At 40.9% G+C, this 24,894-nt stretch overlaps 1 protein-coding gene across 4 annotated transcripts in view; it reads left to right on the forward strand.

The window, feature by feature from the left end:
- PLPPR5 (phospholipid phosphatase related 5) overlaps nucleotides 1–24,894 on the forward strand; it is a 102,265-nt gene that overhangs the window by 23,153 nt on the left and 54,218 nt on the right. For all 4 annotated transcript variants that reach the window (XM_006197348.3, XM_015243788.3, XM_072968148.1 and 1 more), the window contains exons 2-3: nucleotides 16,188–16,320; nucleotides 21,899–22,149. In XM_006197348.3, the coding sequence (XP_006197410.1) occupies nucleotides 16,188–16,320; nucleotides 21,899–22,149 (384 nt within the window). The remainder of the gene's footprint in view (nucleotides 1–16,187; nucleotides 16,321–21,898; nucleotides 22,150–24,894) is intronic.

Raw genomic sequence — 24,894 nt, forward strand, 5'->3', positions numbered from 1 at the left:
CATATAAGTTTGGGTTAAATCAGTGTTTATTAAATAGGGTTTTCATTTTATTTCAAGGTATGAAGAATTTTAATTCACTCAGATATTCTAATGCTGTAATGAATTATAAACGCTGATATTAAATAAACCTTTAAAATGATGAGCACGGCACGTAAGAGGTTCATTTCAACACTATTTGCTTAAGTTCACATGGAGAGATTATAATTAAGATTTTGAAAGAAAACTTGATTGAGATTTTAATAGCTGTCTAAAACTGTTGGCCAGAAAACTGTGCTGAGAAGTGCTCATTAAGTAAAATTGTTTCTTGTTGCTTTTTGTGGGAATGTGTTTCTGAGTATTTGAGTGCTGTATTCATAGGACTCAAATGTTCCAAGGATTTCAATGATCTGTTACAAATTTACCTTTTGGCACTGAATTGCAGAATTCTCAAAATGCCTGCCAACTGTGCAATGCAATAAACAATAGGTCAGAAAATCATGATTTTGCAGGGTCCTATAGCACCAGGGGGAGCTGGAAGGAGGCTCTGAATGAGGGGCCTCCTCTCGTGCCCAGGAGAGGACCCCTGCTCTTTCCACCCAGTGTCTGTTCAGGTCCAGATCCTCTGCGGGGGTCAGTCAGAGGTGGGAGCCAGAGAATCTGGAGATCCTTCCGCAGTAGTTAGTACCAGACTCGGTAGCGGGGCTTTCTTCAACCTTCTGAAGTCTGGTCACCAGTCTGGTCACCAGTCTGCAGCACAGATGATCCCAGTGGGGAGACTAGGGGGCCAGCACCCCTGGGGTCGACATGAGAAGGAATCAGCACTATGAACATGAAAATACTCCACGCGAGAAAAGGGATCATAAGGGCTCGTTTTGTTTCTGAATGGAACAGAGAGGCCAGGACAGAGGAAAACTGCTCCTAAATCTTTCATTGGATCTTACAGCTCAGTTACGGACCTGGGTGCCAGAGGACTTGGAGCTGGCATTGAATGTTTTCAGCCGCACTCTTGCTAACCACAGAGATGTGATGACTCTAAATATTTTGACAGCCTGCAGTAGGACTCAGCAGAGAAGCAGAATCTAAGATTATGCATAGTTTGGACTTTCAAACATGTTTTCTGGAGGATAAAGGGGCTGCATAAGATTGAATTCTTCCCAAGTGTAAAAGTCAAGGATTCTTATCTGAGGGCAGTTTCTTTACATGCATGTTCAAGTACATGTAAAAGTTCATTTGAACCTCGCAGGAGTGATCATGGGAAAGTAGCATAGCTGCTGAGTCAGCTAAGTAGGGAAGGGATAGTGGACTTCAAAGTCATCGTTTCTTTTCCTTAATAAATCGAATGAATAGGAATGTTTTCACATCAGTTCCATAGGCGTCTGCTATTCTAATCAACTTCTGCAAATAAATATTTAATCATTATTCTGTTGAGAAATAATATTAATTTATAATTTTTCTTCAAAGCTTTTTTTTTTTAATGAACTTCCTGTTAAGATTATCTGAACCTCCCACCAAACTTCCCCGTCACCAGTAACTTCAAAGTGACATTTCAGGGTAACAGGCTGGTTCTGAAAATAAGACACAGGATGCTGAAGAGACATTGCAGAAATTAATTATTCCCAGCCCCATGGCGCCCTGTCCACCCTGCAGACTCTGCAGTCTACTCTTGGTTTGAATAAATGTAAGGGTTTGTGAGAGAATCTTATCTGTAAGCCTCATCGAGCTTTTTTTTTTTTTTAAGAACAGATTCCAGTATTAGTGCTTTATACTAATTGGGGGAAGTTATATTCCTAAGTGCAGAAGTTCAGGTGAAAAACTTTAACTGCTAGACTTTTCTTCCTAAAATAAAGCAAAATAATAAAATCGTACAATGTCAAGTTTGACATTGAATGATAAAGTAGGTTAATACAGGTTTTATAAAGCGCTTGGACTCTGTTCCTGCAAAAAGTCTTCCATGATGAATATAACATTAAAGTCGGAGTTACACTGCCTGGATTTGAATCTCAGGTCTGCCGTTAGCTACGAGACCTTGGGAAAATTGCTTAACCTCTTTGTGCCCCAGTTTCCTTATCTGTGAAAAAGAGATAACACCTCCCTCATGGGTTAGTTGTGAGAATCGTATCAAATTGATACATGTGAAGTGTTAGAACAGTACCTGGTCCTTGGTGAGTGCTGTATGTCACTTTTTAAAATGACAAGGAAGGGAATGTATTTATGAATGTATATAAAAATATGTATCATAAGCTTAACTTAATACATTTGGGATTATAAATAATCAGTTTCCTAAAATGTATTTCCCATTATAATTTGGAAACTCTTAAATTGGCTTGCTTAAAAAATTCAACCAAATCACAGTTGTTAGGGTTTCACGTTGAAATCATAATTACACCTTTTCATAATACACCACGAACAGTACGCTGGAAAGTTGCACATTTACCAAATGCAAATGACACCAGACTACAAAATGAGCTTATGTTCCAAGATTCATCTCCTTCATTTATTTTTGGGTTTCAATCATGCTTTTCTTTGTACATTCTCATCAACATTTTTAATGGCTTGGTAAAGGAGAACAATCTCCTGCGTAATCAGCATTGACTCTTCCTGTGAAAAGTGTTTTAAAAATAAAGTCCTTCAAATGTCTGGTCGTTTTTTTTTTTTTTTTTCAGTAAAAATGAATGGCCTTGGAAGACATTTGTCCTGGCAGTCCGTTTAAAGAGGAGAGAAATGAAAGCCATGAAAACCAGAAGAACGTGGCCCCAAGGGAAAGATCTGTATGATGAATTTGAAACTGCGGGAAGCACTATTTCTGCTTTCCCAGGCAGAGCTGTCACCTCAGAAGCCTATGTTCATGAAAAGGAGAGTGTTACCCAGAGTATCAGAGCTTAGGCTGTTGAACACTTGTTCCCTTAATGCGGGCAGGGCACTTGAAGGTGGTCACTAATAATTCAGTCTTGTTGTACAACAGAAACTTGTGTCTTGGTACAGGAGAAATCTCAGCCAAACAGCAACATAGATTTTCCGAACTAGCCAGAAAAAAAAGAGAGAGAAAAAGAAAAGGTGGTAGAATTACGGTCCAGTACAAGACAGTAATGAAGGGTTATTACATTCGCTCAGGTCCCTCGATAATTCTCCCCAGATTCAGCTGCCAGTGGACACTCCGAGTCCAGTGGGGGAGTATGGCTCTCCTGCGCTATCGGAAAGAAATGTCATTCTTTCTTAGCCATCGCTAGGGAAGGTCAGGAAAATCCCACTAGTCTTCCCTGGCCACGTTCTGCTGCACGAATGGCGTCTCAAAACTCTACTTAAACTTCCCACCTGCATCATTTTTTTAGAAAAATGTTTTCTCTCTCATTGTGTGAATTAACACTTGGTCTCTTCTGTTTTAAACCTTTGTGTCTCTTCCTATAACTAGGGAAGTGGTGAGTGAGTTCATCATTGCTTTATAATGTTAGCATTTCTCAGCTTGACTTCTTCTTTTTAAAGAGTCCTAATTCTTTTATCCAATTACCATAAATTATAGCTATACTGGCTAATCCTTCCTAAATGTGAACATCTCTCCTCTTAAAAAAAAAAAAAAAAGAAAAGAAGAAGAAGGAAAAAAGGAAGAAAAGCACTTTGCTTTGACTTGCTCTGCCCAGTGTTTCTGGGATGCAGGCTCTACCAGATACTTTGGATTGTCCCTGGAACATGGGTTGTTGCTGAGATCAAATAAAGTGGGGAAACACTGGGCAATAAAGTCAACAGTTTTCTTTAACAGGTTGTTATGCTTTTGGTCATGCAGAAAAGCTAATTGGGAGAAAGTTACACTTTTAAATGCGGAAAGTTCAGATAAGTTTTCACTGCAAGAATATTCTTCCTAAAAGAAAGCAGAATAATGAAACATTACAGTGTCAAGTTGAACTCCAGAACTGGACTGCATGGAGCTGAGTGAGTCCAGGCTTCATGACTCACTACCTTAGGTATGTCATGTAACCTCTCCATGCCTTAGTGTCATCATCTGTACCATGAAGACAGGAAAGTAATACCATCATGGGGCAGCTAGAAGTTGTGAGTTGTGATGTGCTAATAATGTGCATTGTGAATCTCTGGGAAGGGTTAGAGTTTGTAGCTTTTAGCTGACTTTTTTTCTTGTTGTTGTCCAGGAGTCTCCTCCCAAACCCCCTTTTAAAAACCCAGTAAACATCCTGTGAACTTAATGTTAGAAGCACTGACATATGGACATTTAATTATTGCTTGTGCTTCAAAGGTGAATTTCTAAAAACTCCATTATCTCCAAGTTCCAAAGAATCTAAATTTTATCATGTTCCTTTTACACTGTTGATAAGAACAGGAGAAATTAATTCAAACGTGTACTTTACAAGAAGAGCTTGAAAGCAAGCTGATAACCTGCATACATTTTTTTTTAATTAATTGTGAGTTAGCTCTTTTGAGGAATGACAGGTACATTATAACAGTGCTGGCCTACAGATTTGTGAACATGCAGAATTCAACCTTATATACTAAACATTAAAATAAACACTATGAGTATGCAAAATTAATTTGTATTTCAGTGCTCTTATAATTCACTTTCCTCATAGCTTAGTTCACTCCATTTATATGAATGGTTGGGCAAAGTATGAATATCATGTGAAGTTTAATTAGCAGCTTTTATTTTAACTGGAAAAGAAGGTTGTTAATGGTTTCACAAGCTTCTAGTCATTAAAAAGAAGAATGAGCAGAGCTTGTAAATGTGTGTCTTGTTAGGCAGACGATGTTTCCCTTTTCTGCGGCCCAGGGTCAGGTAACAATGGCTGACTCGTGCGCAGTGCTTGCTTGTGCTGGCACCTGTTCTAAGAACTTCGTAACAGTTCACTCCTTCATTCTTTACCACAGCCCATGACGGCATTCTTTCAACCATCTTCATTTTAATGAAGAGTCTGAGGCAAAGAGAAGTTTCTTGACTTACCTAAGGTCATTCAGCTGAGAGGTAAAGGCAGGACTCAACCCCACTCACTCGGTCAGGCTCTGGAGCGTGTTCCTGCGCTGCCTTGGAGACACAAGCATGCCTTTCCAGGGCTTCTTGCAAACATTCCAGGCAGTGTTGCTCCACCCTCTGCTCGCTGGTCCCAGGCCCTGGAGAGTTAATGCTGACCGCTCAGCTTCGTTGGGAGTTGGAGAAGACTGGCTCCCTTTCTGCAAGAGTGTGGGGTCACTGGCACACCCAGTCCTCGATCAGCGCTTACTCCTTATCGTCTCCCTTCTGTATTCCCTCGCTACTATTTCTCATGTATGTGCCGGTGCTGGCAGGGAAGTTGTGAGTTGCTCTGACGGGCCCCTGCGTTTCCGCACAGTGAGACAGGCGGCAAGGGACTCCCGGCAGAGGACGAGCGTGACCCGCGGGGGTGCCGAGCGCCGGTGGCTGGTCAGGCTGCGTCACCTCTCCACGGCTCACTTAAAACCTCTGGAAAGTGAGAGCGCTCAGCTTCTTTCTGTTTTAGGTTTCATTTACCCTCTCCTACAACCCCGCCCTTCGCTACAACGCCTACAATAGCTCTCTGCACAGAATAAGTACATAACCATTATTTGTTCAAATAAATATCTAGAAATTCCTTTGAAAATATCCCCAATACATTTAAAACACGTGGTAGTCAGGAGTTCTCGACCCCCTTGAAATTTCCTGTGGAGAGCTCAGAGGGCTTAGGAAAACATTCGTGGCTGTTCCCCGGGCTCAGAGTTTCTGAGTCAGGAGGTGTGGGGCAAAGCCTGAGAATCTGCATTTCCATCAAGCTCCCAGGGGCTGCTGTTGCTGCTGGTGTGGGGACCACATCTGAGAACCACAGCCCACAGAGTGCTCTCAAAATGGACACCCCCCTTCCCTCTGGTTTCCCAATTAAAAAAGATTCGATCAGGCAGTCCCGCCCATCAGTTAGTATGACAGTTTCATGTTATCCCCACTGCCTGTGTTTTAACAGGAGTCTCTTGTTAACAGACGACAAACCTTAACTCATGAGAGCAGATCTAGTGCTTGGCCTCGCATCGTTTTATCCGAGCTGCCTCTGACCCACCGTTTCTCTGAAGCTGTCCTCTCCCTGGGATGCTGGGGCCTCCCGGTGGCCACGTGCCCACAATCTTAACCAAGGCTGGTGACATGGAAAGGTTAAGAGCGTGGGCTCAGATGTTGGTCCCTAGGCAGTCTGCCTCCTCTGTGCTTTGTATTCTTCATCTGTAATTGGATTTCAGTAACAATACCTACCTCATAGGGTTGTTTCAAATACTAAGTCGGCAAATATCTGCAAAGTGGTGAGAACAGGTCCTAAAACCTAGTACATGCCGTATACTTTTTTTTGAGATCTTTTTTCCCCAACTTTATGGCAATATAACTGACATGTGACATTGTGGAAATTTCACGGTACAGCGTGTTGGTTTGATACATTTTATATTGCAAAATGATTCCCACCGTAGCATGAGCTACACCTCCATCCCATCACATGCTTACCATTTTGTGTGTGGTGAGAGTGTTTATCTACTCTTTTTGCAACATTCAAGTATATAATACAGTATTTTTAGCTGTAATCACCATGCTGTACATTCGACTCCCGGAAGCTGTTACTCTTATAACTGGAAGTTTGTGCCCTCTGACCAATATTCCTCCACCTCCCCAAGCCCCCAGTCCCTGGTAACCAAACCACCATTCTTCCCTGTTTCTGTGAGTTTTACTTCCCTTTTTTTTTTTTTTAAAGATTCCATTTACAAGTGATCCCGTACAGTATTGGTCCGTCTTTGATTTATTTCAGTTAGCGTAAGGCCCTCAGGGTTCATTCAAGTTGTCACCAGCTGTAGGAGTTACCCTCTTTCTCACGGTTGAATAGCAGCATTCCATTGTATATGTATGTAGCACATCTTTAATTTTAATCCATTCATCTATAAATGGACACGTATGTTCTTTTACGTTTTCTAATGTTTTTTTAAACCGTTTTCATGAAAGTGGTTTATTTAGTTTTAGTTAAGATGGAAAGGAATTACACTGAACTTACTTCTCCATGTTATGCAATTGTAGGCAGTTTTTCTGCTTTTTATTTTTATTTTTCATTTGAGCAACTAATACACTTTCATCATTTTTATAATCTGATAATTGTTATCAAGAAAAAACTGAACAAGTTGAATAATCAGCTTACAAAGGAGGAACTAGCTCATAAAACTTGAATATTTAAACACGCTACACAGTAAATGAGTTCTTTCCACATATATTCGAACATCAGCAGATGAAATTTGAAGTTAACTGTTTCCACATCTGAGATGTTGTGAATGATGCCACCGTGAACGTAGGAGTGCAGTTATCTCTCTGCTAACCTGATTTCAGTTCCTTTGAATACCCCCTCAGGAGTGGAATTGCTGGATTATAATGGTAATTCTATTTTTAATTTTTTAGGAAGCCTTCGTACTGTTTTCCACAGTGGTTGTACCGATTTGCATTCCTACCCACGGTGCACAAGGGTTTCCTTTTCTGCAGATCCTCGCCAACACTAGTCATCCCTTATCTTTTTGATGACAGCCGTCCTGACAAGGGTGGTTTTGATCTGCATGTCCCTGAGGATCAGTGAGGTTGAGCACCTTTTCATGTCTCTGTTGGCCATTTGTATATCTTCTTTGGAAAACTATCTGTTCAGTTCGTTTGTTTGTTTTTTTCCTGCTGTTGAGATGTGTGAGTTCCTTAAATATTTTGAATGTGAATCCCTTATCAGGTACATAATTTGTGTATATTTTCTCCTGTTCCATAGGCTGCATTTTAATTTTGTTGATTGCTTCTTTGGCTGTGCAGAAGCTTTAAGCTAGCTTTTATTATATGTTCAGTGTTTCCCAAATTTGTCTCTCGTGGTATCACCTTCATGATTTCTCTCATGCCTGCGTATCCCCTCAACTATCATTCATTTTTCTCTTTAAATCAACTACTTTACTAAGAAATTATTATAAAAGAAAACTTATTACTATAAATGGAATGCCATTATCACTTGATAAATAGAAGGTAATCATAAAATAAATACAATAAAAACAATTTTTTTATGCTAGCCAGTTATTTTCTGCTGAACACTCTGAGCCTGAGACTTATTCCCTCTCTGTGAAAAACAGGGAAATCTGCAAATTCTAGCTGCTATGACAAATAAGCCCCCACATTCCGCTGGCTTCACACTAGAGGGTGTCACTCTCTCACGTCACAGACCAGTGCAGGGCCACTGACTCAGGGGCCTGGACTCCTTTCCTCTAGTGACACCAACAACTGCTGGGCCCAGAAATCTCTCTGCTTCCAGGCAGCAGATGGGTGGAGAGAACGTGGAGGAAGCACCTGGTTCTTTTGCATTTTTGGTCTGAAACGGACACGTGTAATTTATCTTTTGATGTAAGTCACCTAGAGGCAGATGTGCAGAGAATCTTGGTCCAGTCTAGGTAGCCACTTACCACAGCAACTTTGGAGTATGAAAGTTAGAACACAAGTTTTTGGTGGTCAGATTATGAAATATGGACAGTTATACCAAGACGTAGCCAAAGTTTCTTGATTCGTGGGAGGGAGTCTGCAAACTTTCACATCACTAACTATATCACTTCTTCAGTTCAGTTAATCCTCCTCTCTCCCAACCTCAGTGTCACTCAGAAACTGTTCCAAGAAGTTAGCAACTGCCTTACTTAGCAAGGGTGAATTTCATCTAGATACAGAGGAAACCGCAGTTTCTCTGTATCAGAACACAAAGTTAGTGAGACAGTGCCCAGTAAAGCTCTTTACCTCTTAGTATAACTTAGACCTTGCCTTGGCCAGATGGGACGTGAGCTCGCTCTCTGTGTGAGTCTGTATTATAACCAAGAATGAATAATATGTTTGGTAAGAACCTGCATATAAACCCAGTACCATCTAACATTTTAAAACTAAAGTGTGTGCCATTACTACACTTCCATGATTAAAGCTGCTTTTTAGATATTATTTGACATGTATCTGAAATGTGTGAGACACATGCCAAGTACCGCCACACAGGTTGCATGCTTTCTGCTGCTGTAATACATCGGAAATGTTTTTCTTGTACTAATTTCAAAGCAATGAAGAGCATGGATACCTCTGAGTGACCACCCTTTGAAGGGGAGAGGAATTTCTAATTGGGTATTTTTAACTGAAAACATAAAGCTATTGGCAGTTTGACATTTGATGAAAGTCTGCTATGATGTTATCTTCCCGGAAAACCTTACTTCAGTGTTTTGTCATTAAGAATTATAGATAACAGAGGATCAGCCGCTGGGAATTGAGATATGAGAGCAACGTTATGTGCTCATAGCAGAGACGTTTATACTTGGTGATTTATGGTTCACACCTGCATTTTTATGGGTTGCTGTATTCATCAGCAGGATGGGACATTTTACTCACTGACAAACAGGTTAAAGAAACGGAACCGGATGCCAGATCTGTCCTCCCACACGATACAGAGACATCGATGGGTCATTTAGCAAAGGGGGTTGTCTAGGTCTGGCTTGGTAAGCAAGGGAGGGTTCAAGGAACTTTGCAGTGTCAACACTTGAGATCAACAAAACGTGATGCAGTGTCACGGTTAGAGGATGGTGTATAACAGGGAACAGAGTGCTCCAATTTGGGCTGCTCTGTGGAATGCAGGGCTTCCCTTTGTCACTCTGGGTGAGGTCCAGGAGCACCCCTCTCTCCTCTAGAGAGGCAGGCTGTCGGGGTGCAGAGGGGAGGGGCTGGGGCCTGGGGAACAGCGCAGGTGCTTGGACCCAGCTCCGTGAGGCAGTGGGGGCCCCTGGGTACCAGCTCCCGAGCCCTTGGTGGGCGCCTTACCACATTCCAGATCAGATTGTCATGGAGCACAAATGCCAGCAGCCTCCCGTGGAGGTTGTCTGAGGGCTTCCTATAGAATGGGGCACAGCGGAGCTTTGCGTCTTCTTGGCAGAGGAGGAGAGGTGGTGGGATGAGGTTAGTGAGCCCAGATGAGGGAGCTGGGAGGCAGATGCAAGAAATGAAATGAGGGCTGACCGCTGTGCTCTTACTGTGCCAGCCTCCACCCCCTCTACCAGGAATATCTTTTCCCCCATTTTCTTTTATGTCCCAATGAATGGGGGGGGGGACTCTTTCTGAGATGGGGGAGGAACGCGCCGTGTGAACAGCTGGCCCATGGACGGCCAGTTGATTGTCCTCACGAGGGACACAGGTGTCCTTCCCGAGGTCCTGCTGCTTTCTCTCTCTCTGAGGACAGCCGGAGCCTGTGGCAGGAGGAGGGGCCCTGCTCCTTCTCAGCTGAGCTCAGTTAACACTGTTCATCACCTCGACTCTCTCTGGAAACAGCTTTCATTTATTTGTTCACACAGGAAAGGAAATTGTATCAAGGGATACCACAGAGTGACGGAGTGACAAAGCTTTTAGCTTCTCCATCTCTGGCTTCTGTGCCTCTGTCCTGCCAGGTTTCTCCGTCTCCCACTGAGAGGAGAAAAAGCAAACAATTCTGGTCTTTTCCCAAAGGTTGCTCTGGGAATTTAATGAAAATGGCAGCCAGTGACCCCATATTAAGAATCCCTTCTTAACAGTGGTAAGAAAATGACCGAACCACCAGGTCTTCAGTTACACTTAAGAAGCAAGGGCATGTGGAAGAAACATGAAGAAATTTTGCTGAAGACCGAATCTCACAAAACAAACAAACAAACAGACAAAAATCAGAGTTCGAAAGAGGGTGTGAAGCTCTCTTGGTCTTCGTTGTAATGCTGATGTGTGTATTAAAAGGATCAGGAAAGTCTTTCCCTATATCCAGTTCTCTTATACCCGGGCACCCCAGGAGTTGTAAAGCTCCTTATGAGGTGCTCTGTGCCCCAACACCTTTCCCTTAAAGCTGTAGAGATGCTGGGAAAATGGTGGAGCTCCAGATGTGACCTGAGCCTTGAGAGGTGTGGGCGGCGGGCAGGGGGCTGACCTGGCTTAACCTGGAAAAGTTGGAAGAAGATCCTAGCGAGAGGCTGTGCTCAAATAGTTCTAAACTTGGATTCAGATTCTGGCTGTGCCAGTAACAGACGTGTTTAAACTCTTGGTTTCTCTCTGGGTGGGTATCCTTATCTATAAAGGGAAATGAAGCTAGATTTCACTCGTTCATGCAGCCATTTATATTTATTGCTAGGAATTGTGCTTTAATATGGGAATATAAAGATAAACATTATACAGTCCCCGTCTCAGAGAAGCTCTCAATTAAGTGGAGGAGACAGATGTTACTGATCCCTATACAGTCATGCGTAAAGTACCGTAATAAACGTGCAAAGTGCCACTGGAACACAGAGACGGAGGGATGGGCTGCGCCAGAAATAGACTTGCAGCAGAGCAGGCAATATCTAAATCACGTCTTAAACACAGATCTGCCTGTCTAGGTTAGGTCCCCTGCCTGTCTTAAGCATGGGCCAAGTATAAACGCCAGAATGTTTGGCAATGCCTGGAATGTTGGGAGTGAGAGTGTTTAGCTGTGACTAGAACACAGCATGTCTGGAGGCTGGTAAGAGTTGTAGAAGCTGAAAAAGATGGGTTCAGGCTCACCTGTAAGCAGTCTCTTATGACAATTTCTTTTACTCCACTGGCTATGAAGACACATTGGAAATTGTAAATAGGAAATGTGGATTGCACAAAATTTCAGCAGGGAAAATGGAAGTTCAAAAGTGAGTTCTGAGAATGCTATGATGCAGGAAAGAAGTGATAAGGGACTGAATTTTTAAATGTCAATAGTGATAAAAAATGGATGTATTTGAAATATAATTCAAATATAAAAGCAATAAAGTTTAGCAATTGATTTAGACAGACAAATGAGGGGAGTGAGGTTTCAGCCTGGTGTGTAAGAGTGTCAGAGTTGTAGCCTGAGTGTCCGAGTTGGAGGGTGGTGGGTGAACTGTGGTGGTGACATGGAGGACAGAAGGCTTAAGGTGAGAGACAGGAATTTCATTTTGGATGGAAAGGTTTGAGAACTTCAATATGCAGATCAGAGCATATTGAGACGTTGCTGTCTAACAGGTAGTTGAAGACCTGCACCTGGAGCTCAGGGGATAGAGAAGTATTTAGGATTCGTCACAGTTCAAGGGTTGGTAAAGTCTAAGGAGGAAGTCCTCTAGAAAGGGATTCCACAGGACAAGAGGATAAGAACGGAAAAAAAAAAAAAATCAGGACACATAGAATTGAGATCTTCAATTCACTGACCAGAGCCTCTTCCTCCAAGGCAAACTCAACCCACTTTAGCCTCTGTTTAGCCAACTTGTCTCAGATCAAGTTGAGAGCTACCTCCTCTCCTTTCTTAACCCTACCTTCCCAGTAAGGTTTGCATCCAAATCCTCTACCTCTGTCTCATAACTACCCTTCCTTGAAAAGTAGTCATGATGACTCCCTGTCTTGCTTTGATGGCATGTTAATGTGGGTTCTCCTAGAAGCAGGTCCCAACTGTGATTAGACATACAAGGGATTTATCAAGGGAAACACCTGTGAAAGATCAAAGTTGAGGGGTGTTAAGCCAGAGAAGGCAAAGAAAACCTTCAGACTATGATGGAGGTCTGACCTTTGTGAAGGAGAGAGGGAAGGAAGAAGGACTGGGTAAGGAGCACCTCAGAGTACAGCACAATTCTAAGGAAGATTTGGCCAGATTCATGGGGGGGGATTTAAACCAAGGCTGCCAGTTAGAGGTATCTCAGAGGAATGGACTCACCCAGATTCCCCCACCATGTCTACTCATTGCTAGAAGGAACCTGCGGCAAGTACCTTTTTTTTTGTTTTGTCACTTACTCTTTCTTCTAGATTTGTAAAAACTGTTCTTAGCTCACGCATGTAGTATGTGACCCAGCAGGGAGTCAGTAGTTGATTCAGAGGAGTGACAGCTGGGCCATCAGACCAAAAGCCTCCCCAGAGCAGGAGATCCTAGTGGCACATTTCATGGCCATCACAGATGCCCTCAGTGACTCAGTGACACTTCCTAAATGTTCTACTGGCACTTTCTGTCCAAACCAGTCAAAACTCAGTATGTACAGCCTTGTACCATTATTAATCATTCCACTCTGTGTCCAACCAACTAGGTTACAAACCCTTCTTTAAAGACCAGTACCTGGCACTGTTTCCTCAACTCAGAAGCATCTGGATATTTGCTGTAGTTAAGAACTGTGTTATTTTCATTACTTGAATTTATCTGAGAGTTGTAACAGTGGGAATTTTGGCTTAGGAAGTTGGGATGGGGGAAGTTAAGAAAGAATATGATTTGGATGTGGAGTTCTGTAGATGCCACAGTGAGGAAGGGAGACCTGGAGCATGGGAGGTGGACACATCCACTGAAGGAAGGCAGACACGAGGGCCTGGGCACATACATTTGGTGAGATGAAGTCCAAGTAGGCAGACAGAACACAGTATCCAGATAACGTGGTGGAAAGAGCTAATCTAGGGCAAGAACTAGCATGGGTGGCGGTCCAGCAAGATGTAATGGATAGGAGTTTGGAGCAGACATCACTGCACCTCTGTTTGAGAACGAACCTTTCTACCCGCAGAGGCAATTTTCACACACCCTGTCACACCTTCTTAACCTTGGTTAATTGGACTGGAAGAGACACCTGTCTCAAGCTGAACCTCCTGGGAATTTTGAATTGGGGCTCAGTAAATCTAATTAGTTGGGTTTTCCTTGAAGTGAACTGACATGTTCAGACAGGAGTCGTGCAGGCTGCTGGGGCAGTCATGTACACTAGGAAGCAGGAGAAGTGGCTTGCAGAAAGACAGGAATGAGTCAGGCAGTCAGAGAGGAGCTGAGATAAGAGAGAGCGTGACTCCAGAGAAAGAGAATGAGACTCAGAGAGTAGTCGCTTGAACTCCTGAGACATTTCCATTCCTGGATCTAATCCTTGTGTCCTATCATGCTAGGTTCTGAGATAACCTACTAACACTAGAATAAATTCTCTCTTATTCTTAAGCCAATTTGCATGGGTTTATTTTAGTAGGAGCCAAATGATACTGACTGAGACAATGACAGATATGCTCAAGACACCAACAGAAAACTGATAAACATGCAAAGTGCTGAGACGCAGGCAGGCAAAGAGGTTAGCATCAGGAAGACTGGAAAGAGTAGACCAGACAAGGCAGCTGTTAGTCTGGTAGGAACCTGGTAACTAAATGGGTAATCAAGTCAGAGACTAAGGACTGGTTATAGGAATTAGGGTGTAGGGTAGAGCCTTCATCACAGGAACAAGGCAGAAAAAGTTGGTTACTAAGAGTCAGGCAAAAGGTCAGAGGCAGACTAAGACCTTCTGATCTGTTGAGGACGGAATTCATTCATGTGTTCAGTAAGAATTCTTGGGTACCTACTCCAGTCTAGGGGGTTTGGTGTGTTAACAGGCTGAGTTGGGGGTTCAAGGTACCATAGGGTGGAGCCAGCCTGAGCGTGGAGACCCCCTGATACCTGTTGTGGAGAAGCGAAGGATCAGAGAGCGGAATCGGCGGGGAGCCAGCCAGCTCATGATGTGTCGTGGATGACTGAATGTTAGAATTTGGAGCATTCTGGGGCAAAACAGGCCTGGAAGAAGTTGAAACTGAAAACTCAGAAAGTAACTTCTTTCAAGGAGCAGCAGCGAGGCAGTGGGGCTTGATAAGAGTGATTCAGAACGGGGAGATAAAATGATGTCAAACACACAGCCTGTCTGCTTGTCAGCTTCTCCTAGCGCCCTGGTGGCAGCTGAAGAACCTATAAGAAATACCTCTTGTGCCTTTTTGGGCTGCATGAACTGTTTCATCACACACTTGCTCTACTTTACCAAAGTTAAAACTTTCAGGAGGATGTGGAAAGCTATAAATTCTGACCTTGCCTAATTCAATTCAGATAGGCAAGACTAGATGCCTTTAACGTATTTCAGCTCAACATCTTCTGGTTAAACCTTGGACCCTGACCTACTTAGAAGAAGAAATACAGTAAGACAAGAGAAAAAGGAGGTAGAAAGAAGGATAAAAATTAAGAGATGTCTCATAATCTGTTACACATATTAGGGTAAAGTTAGGTCAGACAATCTCCTGTGACCTCTTTCTCTACCTGCCACTTATAGTTTTGAATTTCTTATAATCAAAGGTAGTACTTTTCATGAAGACCCCAAGAGCACTCCTCTGGGGAATGCTAGGGACTCCCTAAGTAGTCCGTTATTTAACCTTGACAAGATGAACTAAAAACTGACCTTAACAGTGACAAAATTAGGAGACATGCTATCGGATCTGGTTTCTTTCCTCACAATCTTATTTCTAGTGCTATTGTTCATGGTATTAAATAGAGTCAAAAGGTCTAGAGCTGAGTCAGAAATTACTGCTTGGCTTCTGACTGGCCTGATGGGGAGCAAATTTTGTAACCTCCCCAAGCTCTCCTTTCCTTATCCGTAAAATGGTACTGTGATACATCACTTGTTCTGGTACCCTGCTGGGCGATTTTAAAGACCGTGTATGAAAGCTAATGAAATGATACAAGCACCCATGGAAGGCGGGCAGGTCCTTTCATAAGTCAGCATATTTGAGCAAGGAATCTGTTACCAGAACCTGATTTTTTTTCCTCATTAGCTCTGTTGCCTTTGGCAATTCATTTGAGTTCCAAGTCTGGGTTTTTCCCCTTGTGAAAGAAGTATGATACTACTCTGTGTTTCATATAGTTTTTAATGAATATGAAAATGATGTGGGTATACGAATGTATAAAGACTATATGAATTATAATTCTTAACAATGTCCCAGAACAGAATACTGATATTATTGTTATAAATGTATTAATATAATTTTAAATTAGTATGCCTATATCAGATCCTTTTGAGAATATTTTCATAGAGAATTGTTCTGATTTCTATGGCAGAATCAAATTTAAACCAGACATAATCACTTAAAAATGAAACATGAAATTAAAGTACACATAAAAAAATAACTGAGTGCTCCCTTAAAGCAAAGATCTTTCATATACTTCATCTACAATGGAGTCTTTTAGAAAACAAAAATGTTATAGTCAATTTTTGTCTGTAATTTACTAGTTTAATGCTTTCTTGAATTTTGAGAAATATGGTTTTTATACATATATATGGATAAGGTTATAAAAGAGTTTAGTTAAGCATATTTGGTTCAGTTTTATATTGAGATTATTACCATTTGTTTGCATTTTTAAAAAAATAAAAATATTCTCCTTTATACTGGTTATATTCTAATGTTCTTTAATCTTTCATTTCCTTGCAAGATAATAGTTGGAGAAACTGCTGTGTTTTGCCTACAACTGGCCACAAGGGATTTTGAAAACCAAGAGAAAACTATTTTAACTGGAGATTGTTGCTATATAAACCCACTGGTGAGGAGAACTGTACGATTTCTTGGTATGTGTTCATTGAATTGTTTTTATTATTGCTGAAACAATGTTTATGTATAAGCTAATCTTTAAAATGACCAGTATTTTAACTGTATGCAAATATTAGGTTATATTTTCTTTGAAATGTTTCAATTTGGTTTTAAAAATAAATACTGCATACTATTTTCTCTCTTGCTTTGCAAGACTCCATGGTGTCAGTTCCATATTATTTTAAGGAAAAAAAAAACCCCACCACATTTGGATATTTAATATTCCTAAAGAAACTAAAAATTACATAATTAAAAGAAGTGATTTACTGTGTTTATTAAATTTCAGAAACAATGCCCAGGGAGAAATGATAAGGTAGGTTGTTGATCACGAAGTACAAGAAAAATAATTTGACAAATTAAAGAAATGCTGTATTTGTTAATTTTCATCTATAGCACTCTACGAACTATTTTTGAGCTGTTTTTTCCTATGCCAACAAAAATATATTGGTGATTTTATTAGAGGACAAGATTTACTGATACTTTGTCTCAAATTCTAGCACTAATACATACGAACATTGGCAGATTACTGAAAATCATTTCAATAGACACTTGGCCAACACAGGTTTTTGAACTGACACAATAAAATTTAACATAGGTTATTTTTTCCTGGCTTTATCAGATTAAAAAAAAGTATGTATATACTAAATAACATGTAAGACAAGTTCTGATCAGTATTAAGACTGTTACTGTAACTCTTCAATATATTTCTCATATTGATAGAATCAAGATGAAGACTTTGGACATATTATGCGTAGATCACCTAATCTATCTATCAGCCCACTAAAGACTAATCAAATGTCATCATTCCTTTAAATCACTCTAAAGACAAAACGTCTTCCTATCTAAAACTGTTCTTTTTATTTTCATCAACTTACACATCTCCACAGCCCTCATTTATACTGTTAAAGGGATAACTTTTATATGAAACTTTAAAACTTTTTTTTTTCGCATACATCAGTACTGCGCTCTTGATCTATTTATCCTTGCATGAGTCATTTAATAACAAAATAAACACTATACTCAGAACTAAAGCAAGAACCTTCCTAAATATTGCTAAATTATATTATGCCTACTTAAGTAAAATATTTTTGTGCATTTATACACATGCTTCTAAAGAATATCCAAGCATATCTCTGAGAGCCTTCAAGCTCATTTCCAGGCTACCACAGTTAAATGAATATCACAGTAAAGCAAGTCACATGAAATTTTTTGGTTTCCAGGGCATATAGAAGTTATGTTTATGCTATATTGTAATCTATTAAATGTGCGATAGCATTATGTCTAAAAAGTGTACATACCTTAATTAAAGAATACTTTATCGCTAAAAACTGCTAATCATCGCCTGAGCCTTTAGTGAGTCGTAATCGTTTTTCTGGTGGAGGGTTTTGACTCAGTGCTGCAGACTTCTGACTGATCAGAGTGGTGGTTGCTGAAAGTTGGGAGGGGCTGTGGAAATTTCTTAAAATAAGACAGCAGTGAAGTTTGCCACATTGTTTGACTCTTCCTTTCACGAATGACTTCTCTGTAGTGTGCAGTGCTGTTTGCTAGCGTTTTACCCACAGCGGAACTTCTTTCAAAGTTGGAGTCAGTCTTCCCAAACTCTGCTGCTGCTCTATCAAGATTATGTGATTTTCTAAATCCTTTGCTGTCCTTTGGACAGTCTTCACAGCATCTTCACCAGGAGTTGATTCCATCTCAAGAAACCACTTTCTTTGCTCATCCACGCAAAGCAGCTCCTTATCCACTCAGGTCTGACCATGAGATGGCAGCCCTTCAGCCCCACCTTCAGGCTCTGCCTCTTATCCTAGTTCTTCTACTGAGTCCCCCACATCTGCAGTTACTTCTTCCACTAAGTCTAGAACCCCTCAGAGTCATCTGTAAGAGCTGGAATCTTCTTTCCAACTCCTGTTAATGCTAATATTTTGACCTCTTCCCATGGATCACAAATGTTTTTAATGGCGTCTAGAATGGTGAATCTTGTCTAGAAGATTTTCAAGCTTGCTTTGCCCAGATCCATCAGCGGAATCAGCATCTATGGCAGCTATAACGTTAAGAAGTGTAATTCTCAAATCATACTACTTGAAAGCCAGAATTAGTCCTTGATCACAGGCGGCAGAATGGATGTTGCGTGAGCAGGCGTGAAAACAACATTAAGCTCATTGTACGTCTCCACCAGAGCTCTCGGGTGACCAGGTGCGTCGTCAATGAGCAGTCGTATTTTGAAGGGATCTTTTTTTTTTTTTTCCTGAGCAGTGGGTCCCAACAGTGGGCTTAAAATATTTAATAAGCCATTTTGTAAATAAACATGCTGTCATGGAGGCTTTGTGGTTCCATTTATAGAGCACAGGCAGAGTATATTTAGCATCGTTCTTGAGCACCCTGGGATTGTCAGAATGCTAAATGAGCATTGGCTCCAACTTAAAGTCGCCAGCTGCATTAGCCCCTAGCAAGTGAGTCAGCCTGTCTCTTGAAGCTTTGACGGCAGGCATCGACTCCTTCTCTCCAGCTAGGAAAGTCCTAGACGGCATCCTGTTCCAGCAGAAGACTGTTCTGTCCCCACTGAAAATCTGTCATGTATGTGGCACCTTCGCCGGATCTTCCGGGATACTTACTGCAGCATCTACATCAGCGCTCGCTGCATCACCCTGCACTTCCACGTTTTGGAGATGGCTTCTTTCCTGAAAGCTCATGAACCGGCCTCTGCTGGCTTTAGACTTTTCTTCAGCAGCTTCCTCACCTCTCTCAGCTTCTGGAGAGCTGGAGAGAGGTAGGGCCTCATGCTGGCTTAGGTTTTGGCTGGAGGGAATATTGCGGCGGGTTTGACCTTCTCTCTGGACCACTAACGCTTTCTGCAAATCAGCAATAAGGCTCTTCCGCTCTCTTATCATTTGTGTCCTCACTGGAGCAGAACTTGTAATTTCTTTCAAGAACTTTCCCTTTGTATTCACAACTTGGCTGTTTGGCACCAGAGTCCTAGCTTTGGGCTTATCTTGGCTTTTGATGTGCCTTCCCCACCAAGCTTAATCATTTCTGTCTTTTGATTTAAAGTGAGAGGTGTGTGATTTTTTTCACTTGAACACTTAGCAGCTGTTAGAGGATTTGCACAGGATTAATTGCTTAATTTCAGTAACGCTGTGTCTCAGGACGTAGGGAAGCCCGAGGAAAGGGAGAGACATGGGGGAACGGCTGGTTGGCGGCGCAGTCAGAGAACACACATTTATCGATTCAGTTCTTTGTCTTATGCAGGTGCAGTTTGTGGTACCCTCAAACCATCACCAAAGTAACATCAAAGAGCACTGATCACACATCAGCAATAGCAAATGTAATAGTGAGAAACTTTGAAATATTGTAAGAATTACTAAAATGTGACACAGAGACACAAAGTGAGCAAATGTTATTGGGAAAATGGCGCCAATAGACTTACTCAACACAGGGTTGCCACATGCCTTCAATTTGTGAAAAATGCGCTACCTGCAAAACCCAACACAGCGAAGCTCAGTAAAGCGAGGTATGGTATATGGCACAAAGGAAAGTGTGCTTTTAAGTTTCTACGTGTTTCTTTCTTCTCATGTGATTTTAGAAAACATTTAGGAGTGCTTGATTTGTTTACTTTTTCCTTGGTTATCATGACTTGGGTGTTTCCGGTTTGTTATGATAAAATGGGAAGCTTGTGAGCAAAGCGTTACTGCATAATAGAACATCACTCTTTATAGCGACTTTATTCTGGAGGTCAGCGCAGGGATACACTCACGGGATCTCACTTAAATAAATATCTTCATAGTCAACTACAATATTGGCCTTGGGCCTGATGTGCTGACATTTTAATTCCAAAGCATATTTAGAAACTTTACAAGTATCAAGAGACATTTCTGTATCCTTATCAAATACTCCTCTTTCCTTTAAACAGGAAAACTTATTACACCAGATCAAAAGAATGGTTTGGTTAAATAAAATGAATACCTCTCAGCCGAGGTCACAAGAGAGGAGAGAGAAAGACTTACCATTTAGGTTCCCAGGCTGGGCCATGAGATTTGGAAGGAAGAGGCTGTGTACAGTAACATTTTATTAAGCTTCGTTCTCTTCCATTCCTCTGCCTCTGCTGAATTTCTGATTTAATAACATTTACTTGCATGGCTCATGGAATGCTGGTAAGATGTAAAGAAAGCTTTTTATTGCTTTGAAATTTTTTTAAGAGAGCACTAATGTCCTTCTTTCATTGCCATTTGTACGCACATAGAGTTTCACGATGTGCAGTTCTGTGTGCATGAACCTTTTATAACCTTACATAGTACTTTGAAAATGAAAATGAGAGTCATGCATCTAATGCTACAAAATTATTTCTGTGATCCTGGTGATTTCCTACACAGCAGCCACTAATTATGTAAAGGCTTGGGAAACAAACAGTTCAGAAATATATGACTAAGAAAAAAAACGAATTATTATAATGGAATTTTATGACTTTTTAATGAACCAACTATTTTGGAAGTGTTATTTTGTTATAGTCTTAAAATATGCTGATGGATTTTATTATCCAAAACTATTTTTAAAAATGGGTTTCTTTACATTGGTACCATGTCCTTGAAGATTGTATCTATAAGTTTAACTGAAAATGATGCCAAAGTATTTACTTTGCCTACCCTATCTAATAAAGATAAGTTTTGGCAGTAACGATCAATGACATTGAATTTAGAAAATATTTTTGGTATTTGAGTAAATTGGCATGTTTCTGACAAAGGAGGGGGGAACTTAGGTACTTAATTCTACGCCTTCAGGTAAACAAAACAAATAATTAATTTTCATGCTGTGAAGATAATTTTAAAACTATAATCTAATTGTTTTATTATTTACTAAATTGTCCCAAATGGTGATAAATTAAAACTCAATCCCAAAAAGATAATGTGGGTCTTAGTTACCAGCTGTTATGGGACTTTTAAAAATGTGTTTCTGAAGGCAGCATAGAGATTAATCTGAAAACACTCTGTGTTACTCATGATTTTCCATGATATTTAAGTGAAAGCTGATGGCACTGGATCTTACCTCTAATTGGCGCCTCCAGCAGAGTTAATATCAGTTTGCATGGGCTTAAGAGGCACAATCGAAGGGAGACAACTGCTCTGCTTTATGTTAGTAAGATTAAAAAAATATATTTTCAAAAACAGGGAGAAAATTAAGATTGCTAACATTAGTAGAAGGTGATAGACCGAACTGACTCAAGCAAAATGTGTCTCCACTTAAAAAAATCACATCACCCAAACACAGCCTTAGAATATACTTTCTTCTTTTATCTTATGTCTTATAAACCTGGCATGCATAAAGATGTAGCCAGTGGTAGACAGCTCAGTATGTTAAATAATTTAACACTCCCACCACTTCGGAAAGCACCGGGAGGCACTGGAGGGAGGGAAATGGAAGGAACCGTATGATGTAAAAATGGATGGATGGTGAACTCTTTTAGAGTTGCTGAACTGTTGCCACGTTGGTTTATTGTAAACTGAGACATACACACACACACACACACAAAACCCCAGAGTTAACATGGTTTGTTTTCTTCCTCAGGAATTTATGCGTTTGGACTGTTCGCTACAGATATCTTTGTAAATGCTGGGCAAGTAGTCACAGGAAATCTGGCTCCACACTTTCTGGCCCTGTGCAAACCCAACTACACAGCCCTCGGATGCCAGCAGTATACGCAGTTCATCAGCGGGGAAGAGGCCTGCACGGGGAACCCGGATCTCATCATGAGAGCAAGGAAGACGTTTCCGTCCAAAGAAGCGGCCCTCAGCGTCTACGCAGCGATGTATCTGACAGTAAGCAAGAGCCAGAAACCTTTCTTAGTCTGTCTTTCTGTGAGTTCTCCCGAAGTGGAAATTATTCCTCCCTGCCATAGTGGAAGTCACATTAAAAGCTTTCTGCAGGCCATTTAATTTATTTTTAATGATAGCTGTTTGTGCTGTGGATAAAATTAAGTCAGTTGGCTCTCATGAGATTACGTGTGGGCAGTTGGTTGCATTAAAAAATACAGCCATTAGCATTTCTATTTGAGAATATGTTTGTCTTTATATTAAGTAGAGCTTAATGGAAATGAATTTGTCCTATAGCAGTCCCCATAAACGTTTAACGGTGCAATTAGAAGGACTACCCAGGCCTCTTAGACACCTACTCAAGCTCTGATGTTCTCTGGTGAAGGTGGGCGAAGAGGCACTCTTTTTCTAGAAAGTTCTTTCGTTATTTGTTAACTACTTATCGTAATATCTCAACCAGTGTTTTAATATTTTCTGGTAGAACTAACCAAAATGCTGTTATAAATTATATATATATATATATATTCTTTATTCTTGGGTATTTGCCATCATTTTGGTGGTGAGAACCAGGCCCTAAGTGCAGCTGTCTTCGGACAGCCACGTGTAGGTGGAAGTAAGTGGTCACGCTGAGCGCATTTCTGATCTGCAGGAGGAGAAGGCAGGGCAGCTCTAGGTCCCTGTGTTTGTGTCCATCGGCCTTCCCCTCTGCACCAGAATCTGCCTTGAAGCCATGGAGTCGGACTCCGAAACGTGCCTCGTAGGCTTTTCCACAGCTACAGCAGGGCGTTCAGAGAATTTTTTCTTTGGGGGTCCTCCTTGCCAGTGGTGCCAATACCTACTTCTTTCTGATTTCAGCTCAAAGACAAGAGATCTCAGGACCAGTCTGAGCCCAAATTCGATCATTTCTAATTACATGAAAAAATTCGGAATTATTTTTACCCTCTAAGAACTATTTGATTATGGAAATGTTTCTAATGTTCCTAATGTATTCTTGTCAGTTTATCTCTGAAAGCAGAGAGAATAACTCCTGCAACACCCCTACTTGAGACTGGAAATAATAATCACCAAGTAAAGGACAATTTGAGAGGGGGAGCTATGGCATCGTAACATTCACAATGGCAGGATGATTTCGGAGGTCATAAGGGTATGCATTTTAACATTTTTAAAGTTTTTAAGCCAAGTTCATTCTACCACTCACTGTCTGGAATTTTTTAAAAATTCCAATGAGAAAAATTTTTATAGAGTTAAGGATTAAATCCTATCCCATGCATTTTCTCTTCTGATTTCTGTATAATTCCCCAGTTACAATGCCTTTCTTGCCCTCACTCTGCTCCTCTAATTTTCCCCTGATTCTTTAGCGCATCACTTGTGCTTTCGGCTGCACATTCTAAGGTACTTCTAGCCTTCACGTGAAATCTTCTAATCCATGCATGTTCTTTCCTGTTTACTAAATTTCTTGGCTGAATGTTCTACCTCTCCTAGAAGATGGAGCATTCAGCCTTAATATGAAGATCTAAAACTTGAGTGAATCAGGAGTCAGAAAATACGTTTCACTCATGATCATTGCATCTAACTCTGATGCTTGCATTTGTGTCTGGGTATACAGATCTGCATAGACGTATGATGAAGCCAATGACTTGAGACAAATTCCAGAATACTCTCTGACCCCAGATACTGTTACATGATTATCTTAGCACTGATGCAGATGATGGGTTTTGCTGTGTGATCAGGGTGTGCCAGTGGTGGTGAATGTGCTAGCAGAGTGGAATACTTGGTCTTTATCTTTTCTGCCCAAATGGTGTTTCCGAAGGCATTGCTATGGGAGAAGGTGCTATCTGTTTATATACTGTAAAAATATCTTAGCATCTTGTCTTGCCCTGGTCTGCTGGCATTTGTTTCAGCAACTTCTTATCTGATTTGTTTTAGGAGCTTACTCGAAGGCATTTATTTAAGCAATTTCTGAATTATAAGCCATATTCTTCTAGTCTGTAATAAAAACTTGGAGCTATTTTAATAATAATAGTAATTATTGTGATTAGCAAATGTTTTTGAGCATTTACTATACATCAGGCACTAGGGCTTCACTTTTACTAATCTATTTAATATATTACTAATTCTTATTTATGTGTTATTAAAATTATTATTGTTGTTATCATTGATTATTGACACTAATTTATTGAATCCTTACAACAGCTCCTTGAAGGATGTACTATTATTATGCCCATTTTACAGATGAGGGCACTCAGCAGGTGAAGTCACTTGCCCAGACTCATAGAACCATCTATTTTCCTGGCTACGGTGATTCCGAATGTTCCAGAGAGGGAGTCATTAAATCATGTTAGCCTTCGTGGGTGTCTGGTTAGCTGAATTCCCTCCTGCTCCTGCATACTCCCCAGTGCTCATAAAAGTCAAAACCAAAGGTTCAGATGATAGATATGTTTAGAGAAAAAAAAATTTAATAACACTCCAGCACTCGGGAGCCTTCTATCATTAAACAGCGGTTCAGACTAAAAGTCAGGATTCCTGCTTGTAATTACATTGACGGGTCCCACTGTCTTTGTAACAATAGATCCTGTTCTCCGCTAACTGCTCTTCTCCCTTCCCTGCCACCCCTTGTGTGAGGAGTGGGTGGCTGCCATGGCAACTCCCAATATAACTCCTGCTGCACATGGAGGCCTTACAGTCAGGATTTGCCGTTGTATTTGAACCCGTATACATACATATTTCTTCCTAGCTTCACTAGAGACATCT

The sequence above is a fragment of the Vicugna pacos genome, chromosome 9 (assembly GCF_048564905.1).
Source record: "Vicugna pacos chromosome 9, VicPac4, whole genome shotgun sequence".
In the NCBI taxonomy this organism is placed as follows: domain Eukaryota; kingdom Metazoa; phylum Chordata; class Mammalia; order Artiodactyla; family Camelidae; genus Vicugna; species Vicugna pacos.